Here is a 21,545-nt window from a genome sequence, read left to right as displayed (position 1 = left end):
TCCCCATTTTTGCAACCATTGACTCTATATGTTTTGACCATGACAGTTTACAATCTAAGGTAACACCAATGAATTTAGTCTCCTCAACTTGTTCAACAGCCACACCATTCATTACCAGATTCAGCTGAGGTCTAGAACTTGATTTGTACCAAATACAATGCTCTTAGTTTTAGAGATGTTCAGGATCAGTTTACTACTGGACACCCATTACCAAAACAGACTGCAACTCTTAAGGGTTTTGGCGACTTCATTAGCTGTGGTATCTGATGCGTATATGGTTGAATCATCAGAATACATGGACACACATGCTTTGTTTAATGCCAGTGGCAAGTCATTGGTACAAATAGAAAGGAGTAGAGGGCCTAGAGAACTGCACTGCAGTACATAGGATTCAACTCTGAGGAGAATCCGTTTTCATAGTGACAGTGGCCTACAGGTCAAGTTTTTGGTCTCCAACAGGCTGACCACAGACCCAATCTCTTGGCTCCAAAGTCAGAGCCGCTGACTGGTGCAAGGCCAAAGTCCTCTGAGAGTGCATCCTGTGTGCCGACCCCAGAAACCCCTCTGCAATCAGGATGATCCTGAAGAAGTTTGGTTGTCCAGGCTCATCTCAGCAGGCTGTGTCAGGCCCCAAGCTGACCAAGCAGGCCTTGCAGTGACCAGACCTGTCCCAGAGTGCTGTGGAGGCCAGTGCCAATGCCAGTCAGGTGTTTGGGTACCTTTGCTGCCCCCTGACATGGGAGCGGATAGTCATTCCGTCAATCAGGAAGTGAGCCAGCTCAAGAGACCTCAACTGTCATCCCCCGAGCTAAATATATGCAGCATGTGGAGGCCGGTGTCTGCGTACCTTTCCTGGAAGCGGCTGAGGGATATTCTCAATCAGGAACTGAGAAAGTCCAAGTGGCTCATACTGAAGCAGCAGCTAGAGGCCCGCCGGTATGTCAGAAGGGGTTTGGCAGCAGGGGCTGCAAAGAGAATATAGCCAGAGTGAAGAAGGAGGAGACCCCAGATTGCAAGAAAGAGGAGGGAGCATAGTCACTGATATTCACACATTCATATGCACACATCAGGGTTGGGGTCAATTCCATTTCAATTCAGTCAAATCAGAAAGTAAGCTGAAATCCCAGTTTCCAGTAAAACAAATTCTTAAAACGAGGCATTGAGGAATATTGGAACGGGAAGTGGAAAGTCAGTTTACTTCCTAATTTACTTCCTAAAACACACACACACACACACACACACACACACACACACACACACACACACACACACACACACACACACACACAAGAATGCCTCTTGATGATTGCTGCATCATAGATATTTTCTTAATAAATATTTTAATAAGTAAACATCTGTGAGTAATGACTGCACTGTACATCAAACTGACCAGGCCCTGATAGGAATAGATAGGGTGGTACAATACTACCTCTGAATGTAGTAACTACATGTGTAAAACAGGTAAATGTAGTTTCATTTCAATCAAAAAGCAAATACATCACACACAAAAAGAGATTATGAAATGCTCCTCATCCATTCAAATTGATTGTTAAAGACTCTTTGACATCAAATTTCAGACACAAGTCAGCAGGTGGCAGTGTCTTCAAATGAAAAAGAAAGTTAAAAAAGGCAATTACATGCAATGGGCTATATGTTTCTAGTACATTTTATATTTTTCTCTCCCTTGTTATTAAGTTGCTTAACTAGTTCATTTGGTTTGGAAAAAGAAAATGGCGACCTGCCATTGCAATACTACTCTATGTTGCACACATATTATATAGTTATTTTGCAAACGTTTTCAATTGTTCACAATCTGTTACCTAACTTGGAACAAAATGTTGGTTGAAGGCAACACTTTTCAGCTGTTAAATATATTGGCATGGCGCTCTACTCAACAGTGTTGTTAACATTTCAATATTCAGCAGACTCTCTTATCCAGAGCGATTTACAGGAGCAATTAGGGTTAAGTGCCGTGCTCAAGCGCTCATCAACAGATATTTCACCCAGACGGCTCGGGGATTCGAAGCAGCAATCTTTAGGTTACCGGCCCAACGCGGTTAACATCTAGGCTACCTGCCGCAGTGTTGCTGTAGCTTGGTAAATTACACATTTAAAACGTTTTAACCACCAGTATGTTGTTGGATAAACATTACAGAATGATTTATTATATAGAATGATCTGTAATCATCTGTAATCTGTAATCATCACTCATAAATTGCTTAAATATGTGGTTATCAATTCATGAAAAAACAAGGTTCAGTTTGTTTGGTGAAAGACTGCGAGTAAAGGCAAAGGGACTTAAAACTACTTTTTCATGTTTATTTTATCTAGCATATCTAGAAGAGAGAAGGTTAAACCGTCCGGACAGATGCATGATTGTAAAGACTGGAAAGCGGTATGTGAAGCAGGCAATCCCGCGCAAGTGTCCCATGCATATTTCTCCGCCTTCTCCAACTCCACCCTCCCTTTATATGGTATTTGACTACCGCGGATTCATTCCGCTATTGTGCGCCCTGAGGTGTGCACCGCATCGGAACCGCTTTGGCAAACTGGGTTGGCAAGCCTATAGGTCAAAACTAATAAGTGTTCTGGGCATAGACGTATTTAAATATGGATCTTCATCAACGAGGTTGGTTAGGATGGGCAACTCTTTTTGCCATTGCGTTATCAGTGAACAGTTTGAGAAAACGCGACATGTTTGATTATGGAGAGCAAGCTGGAGACCAACTGTTGGAGCAAGGGACCGACCAAACTCAAAAACTTATTTTGAACCAGTCAATGTTCTTCTTCGGTGGCACATATGACACTGTTTATGTGAGTATAATTATGTTTTATGCACATGCGCAAATAGTAGCTTAATTATGCACGAGAATAGCTGCAAAATATATCAATGGAAAAAATGCACAGCCATCAATTATGATATTCACATGCACGTTGACTGTTGAGAACCCCTTCCTATGGATTCATTGTGATAGGAGATTTTATCCATGAAAGATAGCTAACAAAACAAAACAATTACATTCTATGTTCTCAATTAGTTTACCACCTCATGCATATGCCACATATCACATCATTCAAAATCTGTTCACAAATTAAAGTACTCATTGAGGATAATCAAATTAGCATAAATTGCTCAAATGCCATGAATTGGGGTGATGAAAGGCCATGTGGAATGTTGCTGGGAGGGTTTGGAATGTTAGTCAATTCATTATGTGACTGATAAGGCTATCAACACCCACCTTCATAAACACTGTCTTGGCTCTGTGCCTCATACTGAATATCACATACCAACAAATCATGTGATGATGATTGATAGAGAATGATACATTCATTAATCCACATATGTATTTAGTTTAGAATGTTTCAGATCATCCCAAGCACCTGAAAGTTGCCCAAAATGTCACATTGGCAATTGTTACCCCTGTTATCCCCAAATCTCTCTCTCTCTCTCTCTCTCTCTCTCTCTCTCTCTCTCTCTCTCTCTCTCTCTCTCTCTCTCTCTCTCTCTCTCTCTCACGTCTTTGTATGATGTATCTACTGCATTATAAATGAAATCGCCCTTTAGCTATGGATCCCAGACGGTGTAGTGTAAGGCTTAATTAACCCTAACAATGACTAGTCTGTTCATTAAAAAGCGCTGTGCCCCATTGTTGTAAATTGACAAAACATTAACCCCAGAAGGCCCAGGTAAGCTCATCCCTGTGCCCCATAAGAAAGCTTTGTCTTTGACGTGACCCGCCTTTTGTTGGATCAAAAGACAGACGGCACAAAGAACTTATGAAGTCCCCACACAGCAGGCCTATTGTGTGATTTATCTCCAAAGAGGCAGTCAATCTCTTTTGTGTTCACACAGCAAAGACCTTGGAAGGCGTCAGCGACTCAGCCTTGCTAAAATACTCCAAACCAGAAGGTGGCAGTAGCGTTGTTTGGCAATGCATATCCGTGTGTATTGCTTATGGCCTAGATTCGAAGCTACTGTATCTGCGCTAATGTTGCTATTTTGTAGAAAGTCCTTGTTGATTCTATGTTGTTCTTGTCTAATACTGTTCTGTACATTGTCATGTATTTATACGTTTTATGTGGATCCCAGGAAGAGTAGCTGCTGCATTTGCAGTAGCTAATGGGGATCCTAATTAACTAAACTAAATACTAGTCAGGTGGGACAGCTAGATAACTACAGTACCTAGCAAGATGATGAAGAAACTATTTAATTCACTCTCCATAATTCCATACTGCCAGTGCCAGTCCATAGCAAAATGTTTAGGTGGCTAGCTAACGTTAGCATATACGCTAGCTAGTACAACATAGCTAGCTAGCTAAGGACACTGCACTAACTTGGCAGCTATCACAGGCAGCTGTTTCATGAAAACTAGCTAATCCATTGTGATTTAATTAGAATGTCAATACTAGCTACAGTGGTTAGCTAGCTTGGAGGAAGTATTTAGTGTTGTATGCATTGCGTCTATGCGCTTAGCTAGCTACCATCCCATAGCCTACATTGCATATGAAGTGTGACTGGCTCATCCCTGGATGTACTGAGAAAATGCCCTATTTTTTTCTTTTTTTGTTGGCTCCCCCACATGGGGGTTCGTGCTCTTTGATTGGCTCAAAATCAAGTTGTTGGCCACTGACAAGCATTGCGATTCTACAAGTATAATCTGTAGGTTTGTCGCTACCGGGTCAGCACGCAGCAGGTACCGCTTTTGTTCTAGCAAGAGAAGGAACGGCCTCCCACTTTGATAAGTAGACCTACCTATCGGGAGTCTATCGGCAGTGAGATTCTCAGTGTGTTTCATGCTGTATGCGAGCTCAACTCCAATTGATAGCCAATCCTGATGCATATCATATTGACTTGACTTGATTCGACTGAAGATTATTTTTCTCTACCCTACCTTTCTCTACCTCTACTCTACCTTTCTCTACCCATTTTTTTGTGTGCAGTGTTTGTCATTGTTTAGGGATATTAGCACGGAATTTGTCTCTGCATTTCAAGTTTCTTTGGTCATTTACATAGCTAAGTCAGTTAACATTCTGTCATTTGGGACCATTCAACTGCTGAGATTGTTCTTATTTTGACATAGAGGTGTGCTATGCAAATATCCTCTTTTCTAAACCAAGAGATTCCAACACGCTTGGGGTTGTTCTCACTTCTCACCACATCTATCTCTTTTCTTTTTGTTGACTTAAACTCCCCTAAAATGACATAATCCATACAAACTACAAGTTTCCTGAAAAAAGGCTGCATTTTTGTGTCCAGAACAACTTCCTCCCCTCCCAATGAGTGACATCCTGGAATTTAGTAATATTCCCAGTGCTACTTGAACCCCTTCCAACCAGATTAGCCAGATAATATACCACCCACTAATTGCAGAATGACACCAAGGGCTGGATGCAATCAGAGCAACATTGTACTTAAATGGAATTGCGGAAGGGAAAAATCACATTGATCACATTTTTCATTAAGTCTTACTGTTCATTTTACATTTCCATTTGAGTCTTTAAAAAAATGTATTTATAGATTTTCAAATATGAGAACAAGAACAGTACAACTCGAACGCCTCATTCTCCCATCTATCCCTCCCTCCCTCCCTCCCACCCACCAAAGCATCATACAAGGATATACTATTAAAGTAAATGAAATAGGACAGAAAAAAACTGAAAAACAGTCATAGAAATAAAAACATAGAAAAAAAAGATATAGATGTACTATTGTAAAGTGGTTGTTCCACTGGATATCATAAGGTGAATGCACCAATTTGTAAGTCGCTCTGGATAAGAGCGTCTGCTAAATGACGTAAATGGAAATGGGAAAACAATGGAAAAAGTTCAATAAAAATTCTTATCAGCACAAATGGCCACTAGAACAGACATGACTGCTTACCAAAATATGCAAGTTACACTAGGTAAAAAACAAGCTCTCCACGTATTGTATTAATGGGGGACCAGGTTAAGTCAAACTTTTGTCGGAACCCAAACACAGTGTACCTAACCTTCTTCAGAGGCACTGCACTGCATAAAGGAGGGCACCTTTGCAGACTTCCAGTGAAAGACGACAAGGCGGCGAGCTAGCAGCTAGGCAAATGCTATTGCATTCGCCTAATGCGTGGTAGCATTCTGGTCTAGGGGAAGTACCCCAAAAATGGCAGGGAACTGGTTGGGACTAACAGTTGTATTACACATATGTGAGAATGCCTCAAAAATGGGGTCCCAGAAGCCACTCAAAGATTGGCATGACCAAAACATGTGTCCCACAGTCGCTGGACTCTGGTGGCATCTCAAACACTTGGGGTCCACATTTGGGTATATTTTTGCCAATCTGTCATTTGAGTAATGGAGACGGTGCAAAACTTTAAACTGAATGAGCCCATGCCTTATGCAAAATGATGAGGTGTGGATACGTTCAATACTATGTTGCCATATATCATCGGGTAGCTCGCCACCCATGCCTTGCTCCCATGCAGATTTTGTATTTGCCAAGGAAGACGGATTAATGTTATGTATTATGTCGTATAATCTGGAGATTGTGCCCTTCAAATACTGGTTAAGATCTAAGCCCCTTTCAACTGGACACTTAGTGGGCTCGAGCGGAGTTTGCAGATATCTAAAAAAGTGGGTATTGGGAATTTTAACCCAAATGTGTTGTCAACAAATAGGTCACAACAAAAACACCAGACCGTTCCTATGCCAGAACTAGAATGCTGTGTCAATCTGTGACGCTGGGAAGAGATGATTAGATGTTAATGGAGAGAACTAAACTAAACTACAGGACTGTTTTGCTATCACAGACTGGAACATGTTCCGGGATTCTTCCGATGACATTGAGGAATACACCACATCAGTCACTGGCTTTATCAATAAGTGCATTGAGGACGTCGTCCCCACAGTGACTGTACGTACATACCCCAACCAGAAGCCATGGATTACAGGCAACATTCGCACTGAGCTAAAGGGTAGACGTGCCGGACGTGCTTGTTGCACCCTCGACAACTACTATGATTATTATTATTTGACCATGCTGGTCATTTATGAACATTTTAACATTTTAACATTTTAACATCTTGACCATGTTCTGTTATAATATCCACCCTGCACAGCCAGAAGAGGACTGGCCACCCCTCATAGCCTGGTTCCTCTCTAGGTTTCTTCCTAGGTTTTTGGCCTTTCTAGGGAGTTTTTCCTAGGGAGTTTTTCCTAGCCACCGTGCTTCTTTCACATGCTTTGCTTGCTGTTTGGGGTTTTAGGCTGGGTTTCTGTACAGCACTTTGAGATATCAGCTGATGTACGAAGGGCTATATAAAAATACATTTGATTGATTGATTGATAGAGCTGCTGCTTTCAAGGTGCGGGACTCTAACCCGGAAGTTTACAAGAAATCCCTCTATGCCTTGCGACGAACCATCAAACAGGCAAAGCGTCAATACAGGGCTAAGATTGAATCATACTACACCGGCTCCGACGCTCGTCGTATGTGGCAGGGCTTGCAAACTATTACAGACTACAAAGGGAAGCGCAGCCGCGAGCTGCCCAGTGACACGAGCCTACCAGACGATCTAAATCACTTCTATGCTCGCTTCGAGGCAAGCAACACTGAGGCATGCATGAGAGCATCAGCTGTTCCGGACGACTGTGTGATCACGCTCTCCGTAGCCGACGTGAGTAAGACCTTTAAACAGGTCAACATTCACAAGGCTGCGGGGACAGATGGATTACCAGGACGTGTGCTCCGGGCATGTGCTGACCAACTGGCAGGTGTCTTCACTGACATTTTCAACATGTCCCTGATTGAGTCTGTAATACCAACATGCTTCAAGCAGACCACATAGTCCCTGTGCCCAAGAACACAAAGGCAACCTGCCTAAATTAATACAGACCCGTAGCACTCACGTCCATAGCCATGAAGTGCTTTGAAAGGCTGGTAATGGCTCACATCAACACCATTATCCTAGAAACCCTAGACCCACTCCAATTTGCATACCGCCCAAACAGATCCACAGATGATGCAATCTCTATTGCACTCCACACTGCCCTTTCCCACCTGGACAAAAGGAACACCTATGTGAGAATGCTATTCATTGACTACAGCTCAGCGTTCAACACCATAGTACCCTCAAAGCTCATCACTAAGCTAAGGAACCTGGGACTAAACACCTCCCTCTGCAACTGGATCCTGGACTTCCTGACGGGCTGCCCCCAGGTGGTGAGGGTAGGTAACAACACATCTGCCACGCTGATCCTCAAAACTGGAGCTCCCCAGGGGTGCGTTCTCAGTCCCCTCCTGTACTCCCTGTTCACCCTCGACTGCATGGCCAGGCACGACTCCAACATCATCATTAAGTTTGCTGACGACACAACAGTGGTAGGCCTGATCACCGACAACGACGAGACAGCCTATAGGGAGAAGGTCAGAGACCTGGCCGGGTGGTGCCAGAATAACAACCTATCCCTCAATGTAACCAAGACTAAGGAGATGATTGTGGACTACAGGAAAAGGAGCACTGAGCACGTCCCCATTCTCATCGACGGGGCTGTAGTGGAACAGGTTGAGAGCTTCAAATTCCTTGGTGTCCACATCAACAACAAATTAGAATGGTCCAAATACACCAAGACAGTCGTGAAGAGGGCACGACAAAACCTATTCCCCCTCAGGAAACTAAAAAGATTTGGCGTGGGTCCTGAGATCCTCAAAAGGTTCTACAGCTGCATCATCGAGAGCATCCTGACCGGTTGCATCACTGCCTGGTACGGTAATTGCTCGGCCTCCGACCGCAAGGCACTTCAGAGGGTAGTGCGTACGGCCCTGTACATCACTGGGGCAAAGCTGCCTGCCATCCAGGACCTCTACACCAGGCGGTGTCAGAGGAAGGCCCTGAAAATTGTCAAAGACCCCAGCCACCCCAGTCATAGACTGTTCTCTCTACTACCGCATGGCAAGCGGTACCGGAGTGCCAAGTCTAGGACAAACAGGCTTCTCAACAGTTTTTACCCCAAAGCCATAAGGCTCCTGAACAGGTAACCAAATGGTTACCCGGACTAGTTGCATTGTGTGCCCTCCCCCTGCGCTGTTTGTTGTCATACGCTATGTATGAAATAATTTGGCCCCTTAGATATGCTTTTAACGACTCCCACACAGTAGAGTGAGACACGTCAGTGGTGCAGTTGATTTTTTTATTTTTTATTTCACCTTTATTTATCCAGGTAGGCTAGTTGAGAACAAGTTCTCATTTACAACTGCACCCTGGCCAGGATAAAGCAAAGCAGTTCGACAAATACAACAACACAGAGTTACACATGGAATAAACAAACATACAGTCAATAATACAGTAGAAAAAGTCTATATACAATGTGTGCAAATGAGGTAAGATAAGGGAGGTAAGGCAATACATAGGCCATAGTGGCAAAGTAGCTACAATATAGCAATTAAACACTGGAGTGATAGATGTGCAGAAGATGAATGTGCAAGTAGAGATACTGGGGTGCAAAGGAGCAAAATAAAAAAATAAATACAGTATGGGGATGGGATAGTTGGATGGGCTATTTACAGATGGGCTATTCACAACAAGCCTCCTTCATTCACGCCGCCAAACTTACCCTAGTAAAACTGACTATCCTACCGATCCTCGACTTCGGTGATGTCATCTACAAAATAGCTTCCAATACTCTACTCCGGAAACTGGATGCAGTCTATCACAGTGCCATCCGTTTTGTTACCAAAGCCCCTTATACCACCCACCACTGTGACCTGTATGCTCTAGTCGGCTGGCCCTCGCTACATATTCGTCGCCAAACCCACTGGCTCCAGGTCAACTATAAGGCTATGCTAGGTAAAGCTCCACCTTATCTCAGCTCACTGGTCACCATAACAGCACGTGCTCCAGCAGGTATATCTCACTGGTCATCCCCAAAGCCAACACCTCCTTTGGCCACCTTTCCTTCCAGTTCTCTGCTGCCAGTGACTGGAAAGAATTGCATAAATCGCTGAAGCTGGAGACTTATGTTTCCCTCACTAAGTTTAAACATCAGCTATCTGAGCAGCTAACCGATCGCTGCAGCTGTACATTGTCCATCTGTAAATAGCCCAACCCAATCTACCTACCTCATCCCCATATTGTTTTTATTTACTTTTCTGTTCTTTTGCACACCAGTATCACTACTTGCACATCATCATCTGCGCATTTATCACTCCAGTGTTAATCTGCTAAATTGTAATTACTTCGCTACTATGACCTATTTATTGCCTTGCCTCCTCACGCCATTTGCACACACAATATATAGACGTTCTTTGTTTTTCTATTTTGTTATTGACTGTACGCTTGTTTATTCCATGTGTAACTCTGTGTTGTTGTCTGTGTCGCACTGCTTTGCTTTATCTTGGCCAGGTCGCAGTTGTAAATGAGAACTTGTTCTCAACTAGCTTACCTGGTTGAAATAAAAAATAAAAATGAGACCCGGAATGATTTAGATTGGTTCCCCCACACCAAAATGGCATGAAAAGGGGTGTGAGTAATGGGAGAGGAAAAGATCTCCGTATGGCCCACCAGAGTACTCGCTCCTACCGGTGAGCCTGGTCTTTTAGTGGACAGGTGGAGATTAAATTACCAGTAGTCCCGCAATGCGGGCAACTCTTAGTGTGAAGCCTGTATAGCCGTTCGGCTGGAGACAGCCTAGCTCTGCCTAGTTGCATTGGCTTGGGAAGAGGTGAATCGGCTGACTTCAGAGACTCTCGGGGGAACTCGGGTAGCCTCGCGTTCTCTCGGCAATGGAGCCGTCGGGGACTTCCGGGATGCCTCGGAAGCGAGGTGGAATCCTTGAGCAGCGAGTGAAATCGATTCTCCTCTCCTTCCTTTGTTCCTGTAGTTGCCCATCAATCTGTATGGTCAAGGCGATGAGCGAGACGAGATATGTCGGTAGTTCCCGGGCTGCAAGCTCATCCTTTACTTCCTCCGAAACTCCGTACAGGAACATGTCGAACAGCGCTTCCGGGTTCCAGGCACACTCAGCTGTGGAAATCCACCACATTGTCTGCCACACTGCGGGAGTCTTGCCGAAACTGGAGTAACTTCCGAGCAGCCTCTCTCCCGGACAATGGATCATTGAAAACTTTCTTTACCTCCGCCACAAACTCCTCCAGACTGACTGCTGTTCCCATACTGCCGTAGCCCAGGCGAGAGCCCTCCCGGACATTAGTGTGATGAGGTACGCTATCTTAGAGTGGTCCGAGGGGAAGGAGGAGGGCTGCAGCTTGATGATGAGGGAACACTGAGCGAGAAATGACCGACAGGTGCCCGACTCTCCATCAAAGCGTTCCGGGGGAGGTAAGCGGAGTTCCCGGGAAACCGGGGTGGCAGGGAAGGCGGCGCTGCTAACAGCCGGGTTACTGACGGCCTGGGAGGTTACCGTCGTGGTAGGCTGCCTAACAGACAACCCGCAGACTTGCTCCTGCAATGTGTTCAATGCTCGGTCATGGCATTTGGCCAAGGTCTGGAACCCTTCCATCAGACTATGAAGCAACTCCTCGTGCCTTCCAATGGTGGCTCCTTGGGAGGAGATGGTGTTGCGGAGCTGGTCCGAGTCTGCTGGGTCAGTCATGGCCAGTTCGTACTATCACGTTTTAGGGAGGACCCAGATGCAGATAGTGTCGCAGTAACAAAAGCTTATTAGTAGAACAGGGGGCAGGCAAAACAACAGGTCAAGGGCAGGCAGAGGTCGGTAATCCAGATCAGAGTCCAAAAGGTACAGAAAGGCAGGCAGGGTCGGGGGAGGCAGAATGGTCAAAACCCGGGAAAACTTGAAAACAGGAACTAGAAACAGACAGGAGCAAGGGGAAAATGCTGGTAGGCTTGACGAACAAAATGAACTGGCAACAAACGAACAGACAAGGTATGATTGGTATACAGAAGATAGCCCTATTTGGTAAAAGAACAAGTCCATACTATGGTTAGAACAGCTCAGATAAGCAAAGAGAAACGACAGTCCATCATTACTTTAAGACATGAAGGTCCGTCAATACGGAACATTTCAAGTGCAGTCGCAAAAACCATCAAGCGCTATGATTAAACTGGCTCTCATGACAACCGCCACAGGAATGGAAGACCCAGAGTTACCTCTGCTGCAGAGGATAAGTTCATTAGAGTTACCAGCCTCAGAAATTGCAGCCCTAATAAATGCTTCACAGAGTTCAAGTAATAGACACATCTCAACATCAACTGTTCAGAGGAGACTGTGTGAATCAGGCCTTCATGGTCGAATTGCTGCAAATAAACCACTACTAAAGGACACCAATAATAAGAAGAGACTTGCTTGGGCCAAGAAACACTTGCAATGGACATTAGATCGGTGGAAATGTGTCCTTTGGTCTGCTGAGTCCAAATTGGAGATGTTTGGTTCTAACCTGTGTTGGTGAATGGATGATCTCTGCATGTGTATTTTCCACTGTAAAACATGGAGGAGGAGGTGTTATGGTGTGGGGGTGCTTTGCTGGTGACATTGTCTGTGATTTATTTAGAATTCAAGGCACACTTAACCAGTATGGCTACCATAGCATTCTGCAGCGATACGCCATCCTATCTAGTTTGGACTTAGTGGGACTATCATATGTTTTTCAACAGGACAATGACCCAATACACCTCCAGGCTGTGTAAGGGCTATTTTACCAAGAAGGAGAGTGATGGACTGCAGCATCAGATGACCTGGCCTCCACAATCCCCCGACAACAAAATTGAGATGGTTTGGGATGAGTCGGACCGCAGAGTGAAGGAAAAGCAGCCAAGTGCTCAGCATATGTGGGAACTACTTCAAGACTGTTGGAAAAGCATTCCAGGTGAAGCTGGTTGAGAGAATGCCAAGAGTGTGCAAAGCTGTCGTCAAGGCAAAGGGTGGCTTTTTGAAGTATAGCAAATATAAAACATATTTTGATTTGTTTAACACTTTTTTTGGTTACTACATGATTCCATATGCGTTATTTCATAGTTTTGACGTCTTCACTATTATTCTACAATGTAGAAAATAGTGAAAAATAAAGAAAAACCCTTTAAAAGAGTAGGTGTTCTAAAACCTTTGACCGGTAGTGTGTATATATATATATAATGCATGTTTTTTCTGTTCAGTTTTGATGGAATTTCTTACTAAACCACCCACAAAAATCCCAAAATGTTTTAATGCGCGACAGCAAATGGAAGAAGAAAAACTTTTGCAAATGTTGTATGGTCACTGATGTAAGTTTGTTGAAGATAAATCAGTGTCGTTTTCCTGCTGCCCTTCACCGTCGCGTTGTTGTGTGTCATCTGTAAGCTTAAGCAACGAGTTCTAAAGTCTGCTTTCCTCCCACCAAACTCTGCTCCCACACCCCTTGTGCATGTGGGATTTCCCCTTCACTCTCAATCCCGGTCTGTAGAGCTTCAGCAGATGCCGAGAGCCACCCCTACCTCCATCCTTCGCTCCCTCTCTCCCTCCCTCTGTTTCTTCCCTCTTTCCCTCTCCCCCTCCTCTGATGTGCAGGTCGAGGCTGTGTTGCTCTAGTCAGTGCCTTTCCAGCAGTCCCAGCAGCTGTCTTTGAAATTGCCCCCGACACACTCACACACACACACACTTCCGGGGGGGAATGTTTAGAGCTTGGCAGAGGGGTAGAGGGTGGATGTGTGTGTGTGAGTTGGGGGTCAGGGAGTTGAATTCTTTCAGTGCTCTGTAGGAGTGGGAGAAGAGTGGGTTTGTCCATTAGTGTGTTTGTTCAGGAAGAAAAAACAATTATTTTGGTATTTTGCGACTTGTTATATTCTGGGTGTTAAAATGCATTCTCTAACTCAGTGAACTTCTGACAAACTATATAGTGTTATCTTTAGAAAAAATGTACAGTTCTGTAACATACAGTTCATACTGTACACTGGGTGAACAAAACATTAAGAACACCTTCCTCATATTGAGTTGCACCCCCCCCCTTTTGCCCTCAGAACAGACCTCAATTCATCGGGGCATGGACTCTATAAGGTGTCAAGCGTTCCACAGGGATGCTGGCCCATGTTGACTCCAATGATTCCCACAGTTATTGATACACATGGGAAACTGTTGAGCATGAAAAATCTAGCAGCGTTGCAGTTCTTGACACAAACTGGTGCGCCTGGCACCTACTACCATACCCCGTTCAAAGACATTTACATTTTTTGTGTTGCCGATTCACCCTCTGAATGGCACATATACAGTACTCAATCCATGTCTCGATTGTCTCAAGGCTTAACCTGTCTCCTCCCCTTCATCTACACTGATTTAAGTGGATTTACAGTTGAAGTCGGAAGTTTACATACACTTAGGTTGGAGTCATTAAAACTAGTTTTTCAACCACTCCACAAATTTCTTGTTAACAAACTATAGTTTTGGCAAGTCGGTTAGGACATCTACTTTGTGCATGACACACATCATTTTTCCAACAGTTGTTTACAGACAGATTATTTCACAATTCTAGTGGGTCAGAAGTTTACATGCACTAAGTTGACTGTGCCTTTAAACAGCTTGGAAAGTTCCAGAAAATGATGTCATGGCTTTAGAAGCTTCTGATAGGCTAATTGACATAATTTGAGTAAATTGGAGGTGTACCTGTGGATGTATTTCAAGGCCTACCTTCAAACTCAGTCCCTCTTTGCTTGACAACATGGGAAAATCAAAAGAATTCAGCCAAGACCTCAGAAAAAAATTGTAGACCTCCACAAGTCTGGTTCATCCTTGGGAGCAATTTCCAAACGCCTGAAGGCACCACGTTCATCTGTACAAACAATAGTACGCAAGTATAAACACCATGGGAGCACGCAGCCATCATACTGCTCAGGAAGGAGACGCATTATGTCTCCTAGGGATGAACGTACTTTGGTGCGAAAAGTGCCAATCAATCCCAGAGCAACAGCAAAGGACCTTGTGAAGATGCTGGAGGAAACAGGTGCAAAATTGTCTATATCCACAGTAAAAGGAGTCCAATATCGACATAACATGAAATGCCGCTCAGCAAGGAAGAAGCCACTGCTCCAAAACCACCATAAAAAAGCCAGACTACGGTTTGCAACTGCACATGGGGACAAAGATTGTACTTTTTGGAGAAATGTCCTCTGGTCTGATGAAACAAAAATAGAACTGTTTGGCCATAATGACCATCGTTATGTTTGGAGGAAAAAGGGGGATGCTTGCAAGCCGAAGAACACCATCCCAACCGTGAAGCACGGGGGTGGCAGCGTCATGTTGTGGGTGTGCTTTGCTGCAGGAGAGACTGGTGCACTTTACAAAATAGATGGCATCATGAGGAATAAAAATTATGTGGATATATTGAAGCAACATCTCAAGACATCAGTCAGGAAGTTAAAGCTTGGTCGCAAATGGGTCTTCCAAATGAACAATGACGCCAAGCATGGTTCCAAAGTTGGACAACAAAGCCAAGGTATTGGAGTGGCCATCACAAAGCCCTGACCTCAATCCTATAGAAAATTTGTGGACAGAACTGTAAAAGTGTGTGTGAGCAAGGAGGCCTACAAACCTGACTCAGTTACACCAGCTCTGTTGGGTGAATTTTGGCCCATTCCTCCTAATTTATTGTGGCAAGCTTGTGGAAGGTTACCCAAAACGTTTGACCCAAGTTAAACAATTCAAAGGCAATGCTACCAAATACTAATTGAGTGTATGTAAACTTCTGGCCCACTGGGAATGGGATGAAAGAAATAAAAGATGAAATAAATCATTCTCTACTATTTTTCTGACATTTCACATTCTTCAAATAAAGTGGTGATCCTAACTGACCGAAGACAGAGAATTTTTACTAGGATTAAATGTCGGGAATTGTGAAAAAATGAGTTTAAATATATTTGGCTCATGTGTAAGTAAACTTCCGACTTCAACTGTAACAAGTGACATTAATTAGGGATCATAGCTTTTACCTGGATTCACCTGCACAGTCTATGTCATGGAAAGAGGTTCTTAATGTTTTGTACACTCAGTGTATATTAAAGTGTGCCTTATTTAATATAACAGGCTTTTAAAATGCAATGTTGGTGCACAATTTCTACTTAAAATATCAAAGGCACTCTTTTTTGTGGAATGACCCAGGTAAAGCATTTTTCAGTGGGAATCTTAAGGATGAATCCACGAACAATGCCATTTTTAGACTAACACATCTGGAAAGTTGGACAGGAGGCAAGACTGCTTGGTTCGTCTTCTCACTTTCTCTCTCTCTCTCTTCTCTATCTAAAAAACAAGTGCTTGGTTTGTCTTCTCACTTCCTCCTCTCTCTGTCTTTCTCTCTCTCTCTCTCTCTCTGCTTGTCTTTCCCCTCAACTGATAATTATGATCCCAGGAGTCTGTATGATGTAATCAATATGCGGTTCCTGTTCATACCTCTCAGGAAAGCGTTCTCAAAGATAACTTTACAGCCTTTACAGCGTTCTTTGCATAACTTTACAGCCTTGAACTTCACAGGACTCTCTTGGGTCCGCTTTTCCAGACCCAGAGTAAACCTATATTCCTGGACAATATTTTTTTAAACCCACCTATCCAGATTAAGACTGTCAGATTCTCTGTTGAGCAGGCTTTCAAAACCCAGGAGTGGCTTAATTTTGGTTCGTGGAAAGGGTCTCCTAAAATGATATTGGTAATGCCTACGTGCTGCTTTGACTTTAGAAGGGCTTCCTCTCTTATCAACCTCTGGAGGACTTTAAGCCAAATTCTGATAGCCCCTGTCTTGTCACATTGCAGCCAAGCAACTCCTGCACTACAGGTGTTTTCTTCAAGTCAAATACCTGCTGTGAGGGCGGCTATTCACCCAGATGCTTTTGTCATTCATGCGTTCCTTTGGATGAGTTGTCGTTTAGAGACGAGCCAAGGGCCGAGCCTGAGAGTCTGAACCACATGTAGTAGTGTAGTCTAGATTCTCCTTTGGTCCAAACCAAAGTCTATTGCCTGCTAATAATAATAAAATAATAATATATGGTATTTAGCAGGCGCTTTTGTTCAAAGCGTCTTTCAGTCATGTGTACATACAAGTCTCATGTATTTAAATCAAGTGTTTAGTCTAAAGACAAATAGTTTAAACATTATTTGAAATCTTTCAAATAGTTTAGCCAGCTAAATCCCTCCGGCTTTTCAAATTCATTCAACTGGATGGGAGAATGGACTTAACATTGGTTTAGATCCGCTCTTTCTCCTTGTGCTGTAGGTAGTTGTTATCCGCCGTTTTCTCCAGGTAGTTCCACTCAGATAAAAACAAAACCTTTTTTTTTCTAGAGAGAGCAAGCTAATTTCACAAGTAATTCCAGCTAGAACTGGGATCAAGTATTCAAAATCTGTCAAGAACTATGTGTGTTTGCTTGCGCCTGCCATGTGCTCTTTTGAGACATCAATTGGTTCCATTGTGCCAGGCAAGCTCAGTCAAGCACAGATAAAGGAGTTGAACGTTTTTTAAAGGACAGCTAAACTATTTGAAGGATTTCAAATTATATTTGAACTATTTGTCTTTAGGCTAAACACAGTTGATTTAAATACATGAGACTTGTCAGATGTGAATTGGGTCGCAATGCTTCTTCCGTTGTAGCAAACGCACATGAGGCTTATTGCTTTGATGGCTGGTAGCTAGTATAAAGTATAGACCATATATTGTGTTCCCTACAGGTTATTGGAAAGAGCAGAAGCTCTGAACTATCCGTTCAGAACCCAGTCTTACCTACAGGTTATGGGAATTGTGGTCGTTTAGTATTTCTCCAGTAGGTTTCCTGAAGGAGAAAGCCTCCACTTCTATGTCAAAGATAATAAAACAAAAACACTATAGTAAATACTGTGCCTTCAGAAAGTATTCACACCCATTGACTTTTTCCTAATTTTGTTGTGTTTACAAGGTGGAAATAAAACGATCTACACAAAATACTCTGTAATGTCAAAGTACAAAAATTCTAACTTTTGTAAACAAAATATGAAAAATATATTTCTAGGTAAGTCTCGAAGAGCATTGCACACCTGGATTGTACAATATTTGCTGCACATTATTTTTCAAAATTCTTCAAGCTCTGTCAAGTTGGTTGTTGATCATTGCTAGACAGCCATTTTCAAGTCTTGCCATAGATTTTCAAACTGATTTAAGTCAAAACAGTAACAAGGCCTCTCAGGAACATTCTATGTTGTCTTTTTAAGCAACTCCAGTGTAGATTCGGCCTTGTGTTTTAGATTATTGTCCTGCTGAAAGGAGAATTTGTCTCACGAAGTCTGTTGGAAAGCAGACTAAACCAGGTTTTCCTCTTGGATTTTGCCTTTGCTTAGCTCTATTCCGTTTATTTTTATCCCAAAACATGTCCCTAGTCCTTGCAGATGACAAACGTACCCGTAACATGATTGTCACGCCCTGACCATAGAAAGATGTTATTTTCTATGGTAGAGTAGGTCAGGGAGTGACAGTTTTTTTTCTAGTTTAGATTTTCTATGTTATGTTCTAGTTTTTGTATTTCTATGTTGGGTTTTGTTTGGGATGATCCCCAATTAGAGGCAGCTGGTCATCGTTGTCTCTAATTGGAGATCATACTTAAGTAGGTGTTTTTCCCACTTGGGTTTGTGGGAGATTGATTTTGAGTTAGTGTATGTTTCACCTCTGCGTCACGGTTTGTTGTTTTTTGTTCTTTAGTTTATTTGTATGTATTGCATAGTTTCACAGTTTAACAATAAAATATGTGGAACGATAATCACGCTGCACTCCTTCCTACGACAACCGTGACAATGATGCTGCCACTACCATTCTTGAAAATATGAAGAGTGGTACTCAGTGATGTGTTGTATTGGATTTGCCCCAAACATAACGCTTCGTATTCAGGATATAAAGATATAATTGTTTTTGCCAGTTTTTTTTTACCCATCTACCAACAGGTGCCCTTCTTTGCAAGGCATTGGAAAACCTCCTTGGTCTTTGTGGTTGAATCTGTGTTTGAAATTCACTGCTCGACTGAGGGACCATACAGATAATTGTATGTGTGGGGTACAGAGATAAGGTAGTCATTCAAAAATCATGTTAAACAGTATTATTTTACACAGTGAGTCCATGCAACTTATTATGTGACTTGTTAAGCTAATTTTTACTCCTGAACTTATTCAGGTTTGCTATAACAAAGGGGTTGAATACTTATTGACTCAAGACATTTCAGGTATCATTTTTAATTAATTTGTAAAAATCAAAACAATTCACTTTGACATTATGGAGTATTGTGTGTAGGCCAGTAACACAAACTCTATTTTAAATACAGGTTGTAACACAACTGTAAAAAGTCAAGGGTTGTGAATATTTTCTGAAGGCACTGTACTACAGTACTTTCCGCAAAAACACAACAGTAAATACTACTGTATACTACAGTATGTAAAAACACTACAGTAAATACTACAGTATAGCACAGTCCACAAAAACACATTAATTACTATAGTATATGAACAAAAATTACAATACTACAGTATTTACTGTAATGTTTTTGCAGTACAAATCAATAGTAAGAAGGTGTTCCTAATGTTTGGTATACTCAGTGTATCACAATACAATATAGGTCAACGACTCATATCCATATTTCACAGTATAGGTGTCACGATCGTCGTACAGAGCGGACCAAGGCGCAGCGTGAGTTGAGTTCCACATATTTATTTAACGTGAAACAAACAACAAATAAAGAAACAACGAAACGTGAAGTACTGAAGCGCACACAGGCAACTAAACAAAAACAATATCCCACAAAACACAGGTGGGAAAAAGGCTACCTAAATATGATCCCCAATCAGAGGCAACGATAAACAGCTGCCTCTAATTGGGAACCATATTAGCACCAACCGAACAGCTAGATAACCCCCCAGTCACACCCAGACCTGAAACACCATAGAGAATTCACAGGGCTCTCTATGGTCAGGGCGTGACAGTACCCCCCCCAAAGGTGCGGACTCTGACCACAAAACCTAAACTATATGGGGAGGGTTAGGGTGGGCAACTAGCGTCGGTGGCGGCTCAGGTGCGGGACATAGCCCCTGCCCAGACCCCAGATCCGGCCATGGCGCCGGGCTGAACGCCGTGCCTGGACTGGGCACCGGCGCAGAGGAAGGCTCCGGCCCTGAAGCGGTACTAGACACCGTACCTGGACTGGGCATCAGCGCAGAGGAAGGCTCCTGCCATGGAGCAGGACTGGACACTGTGCCTGGACTGGGCATCGTCGCAGAGGAAGGCTCCAGCCATGGAGCTGGGTTGGATGCCGTGCCTGGACTGGGCACCGGCGCAGAGGAAGGCTCCGGCCTTGGAGCAGGACTGGATGCCGTGCCTGGACTGGGCACCGGCGCAGAAGAAGGCTCTGGCCATGGCACCGGCGCAGGAAGCTCCGGACCGTTGACCGTCACTGGAAGCTCCGGGCACATGACCGTCACTGGAAGCTCCGGACTGTGAACCGTCGCTGGAAGCTCCGGACTGTGAACCGTCGCTGGAAGCTCCGGACTGTGAACCGTCGCTGGAGGTTCCGGGCTGTAGAGGCACACTGAAGGCCTAGTCCGTGGAGCTGGCACAGGTTTCACCGGAATAGGGAGACGCACTGGAGGCCTGGTGCGTGGAGCCGGTACAGGTTTCACCGGACTGATGACACACACTTCAGGGTGAGTGCGGGGAGCAGGCACAGGACGTACCGGGCTGGGGAGGCGCACTGGAGGCCTGGTGCGTGGAGCCAGCACAGGTGGCACCGGACTGATGACACGCTCTTCAGGGCGAGTGTGGGGAGCAGGCACAGGACATACCGGGCTGGGAAGGCGCACTGGAGGCCTGGTGCGTGAAGCCGGTACAGGTTTCTGGTGACGCGCACTTCCGGGAGGGTACGGGGAGCTGGCACAGGACTCACCAGACTGCTAACAGGGTCTTCAGGTCAAATGTTGTGCAGAACACACCTGACCAACATCTCTCTCTCTCCCAACTTCTCCATCGCCTCCCTGATGGTCTCTGGCTTTTCAGGACGAGTGCGGGGAGCTGGCACAGGACGTACCAGACTGGGGAGGCACACTGAAGGCCTGGTGCATGGAGCCGGCGCAGATGGCATCGGACTGGTGTCACGCTCTTCAGCACGCCTGCGCTGCAGCATACTCCTCGCCAAAACCTCTCTCCGGTATCCCTCATTGAACTCCTCCAGAGACTCCCATTCGGGCTTTGGCACTCTCCGCTGCTCAGCCGTCCGCTCCATGTGCCCCACCCCCAAAAAATCTTGGGGTTTCTGTGGCCGCGGTCCCTGGCGTCGTCGCTGTCCCCCTATGCTCCCTCCGCCAAAGAACGGTCTCGTGTCCTCCCATGATTTCTTCCCAGGTCCAAATCTCCTTTACCTCCGTCATACGCTGCTTGGTCCTTGCTTGGTGGGATATTCTGTCACGATCGTCGTACAGAGCGGACCAAGGCGCAGCAGCGTGAGTTGAGTTCCACATATTTATTTAACTTCAAACAAACAAAACAAATAAAGAAACAACGAAACGTGAAGTAGTGAAGCGAACACAGGCAACTAAACAAAAACAATATCCCACAAAACACAGGTGGGACAAAGGCT

The 21,545-nt window shown here is 44.2% G+C and overlaps 1 protein-coding gene across 1 annotated transcript in view; it reads left to right on the top strand.

Annotated features, from left to right (window-relative positions):
* Nucleotides 1-2,481: 2,481 nt before the first annotated feature.
* Nucleotides 2,482-21,545, top strand: part of LOC106586133 (nidogen-1) — an 84,244-nt gene continuing 65,180 nt past the window's right edge. The window contains exon 1 of the mRNA XM_014173026.2: nt 2,482-2,814. Within this exon, the coding sequence (XP_014028501.2) occupies nt 2,611-2,814 (204 nt within the window). The 5' untranslated portion in view covers nt 2,482-2,610. The remainder of the gene's footprint in view (nt 2,815-21,545) is intronic.

This window comes from Salmo salar, chromosome ssa02, assembly GCF_905237065.1.
Source record: "Salmo salar chromosome ssa02, Ssal_v3.1, whole genome shotgun sequence".
NCBI classification, from domain to species: domain Eukaryota; kingdom Metazoa; phylum Chordata; class Actinopteri; order Salmoniformes; family Salmonidae; genus Salmo; species Salmo salar.
This window is presented reverse-complemented; position numbering and strand designations above follow the sequence as displayed.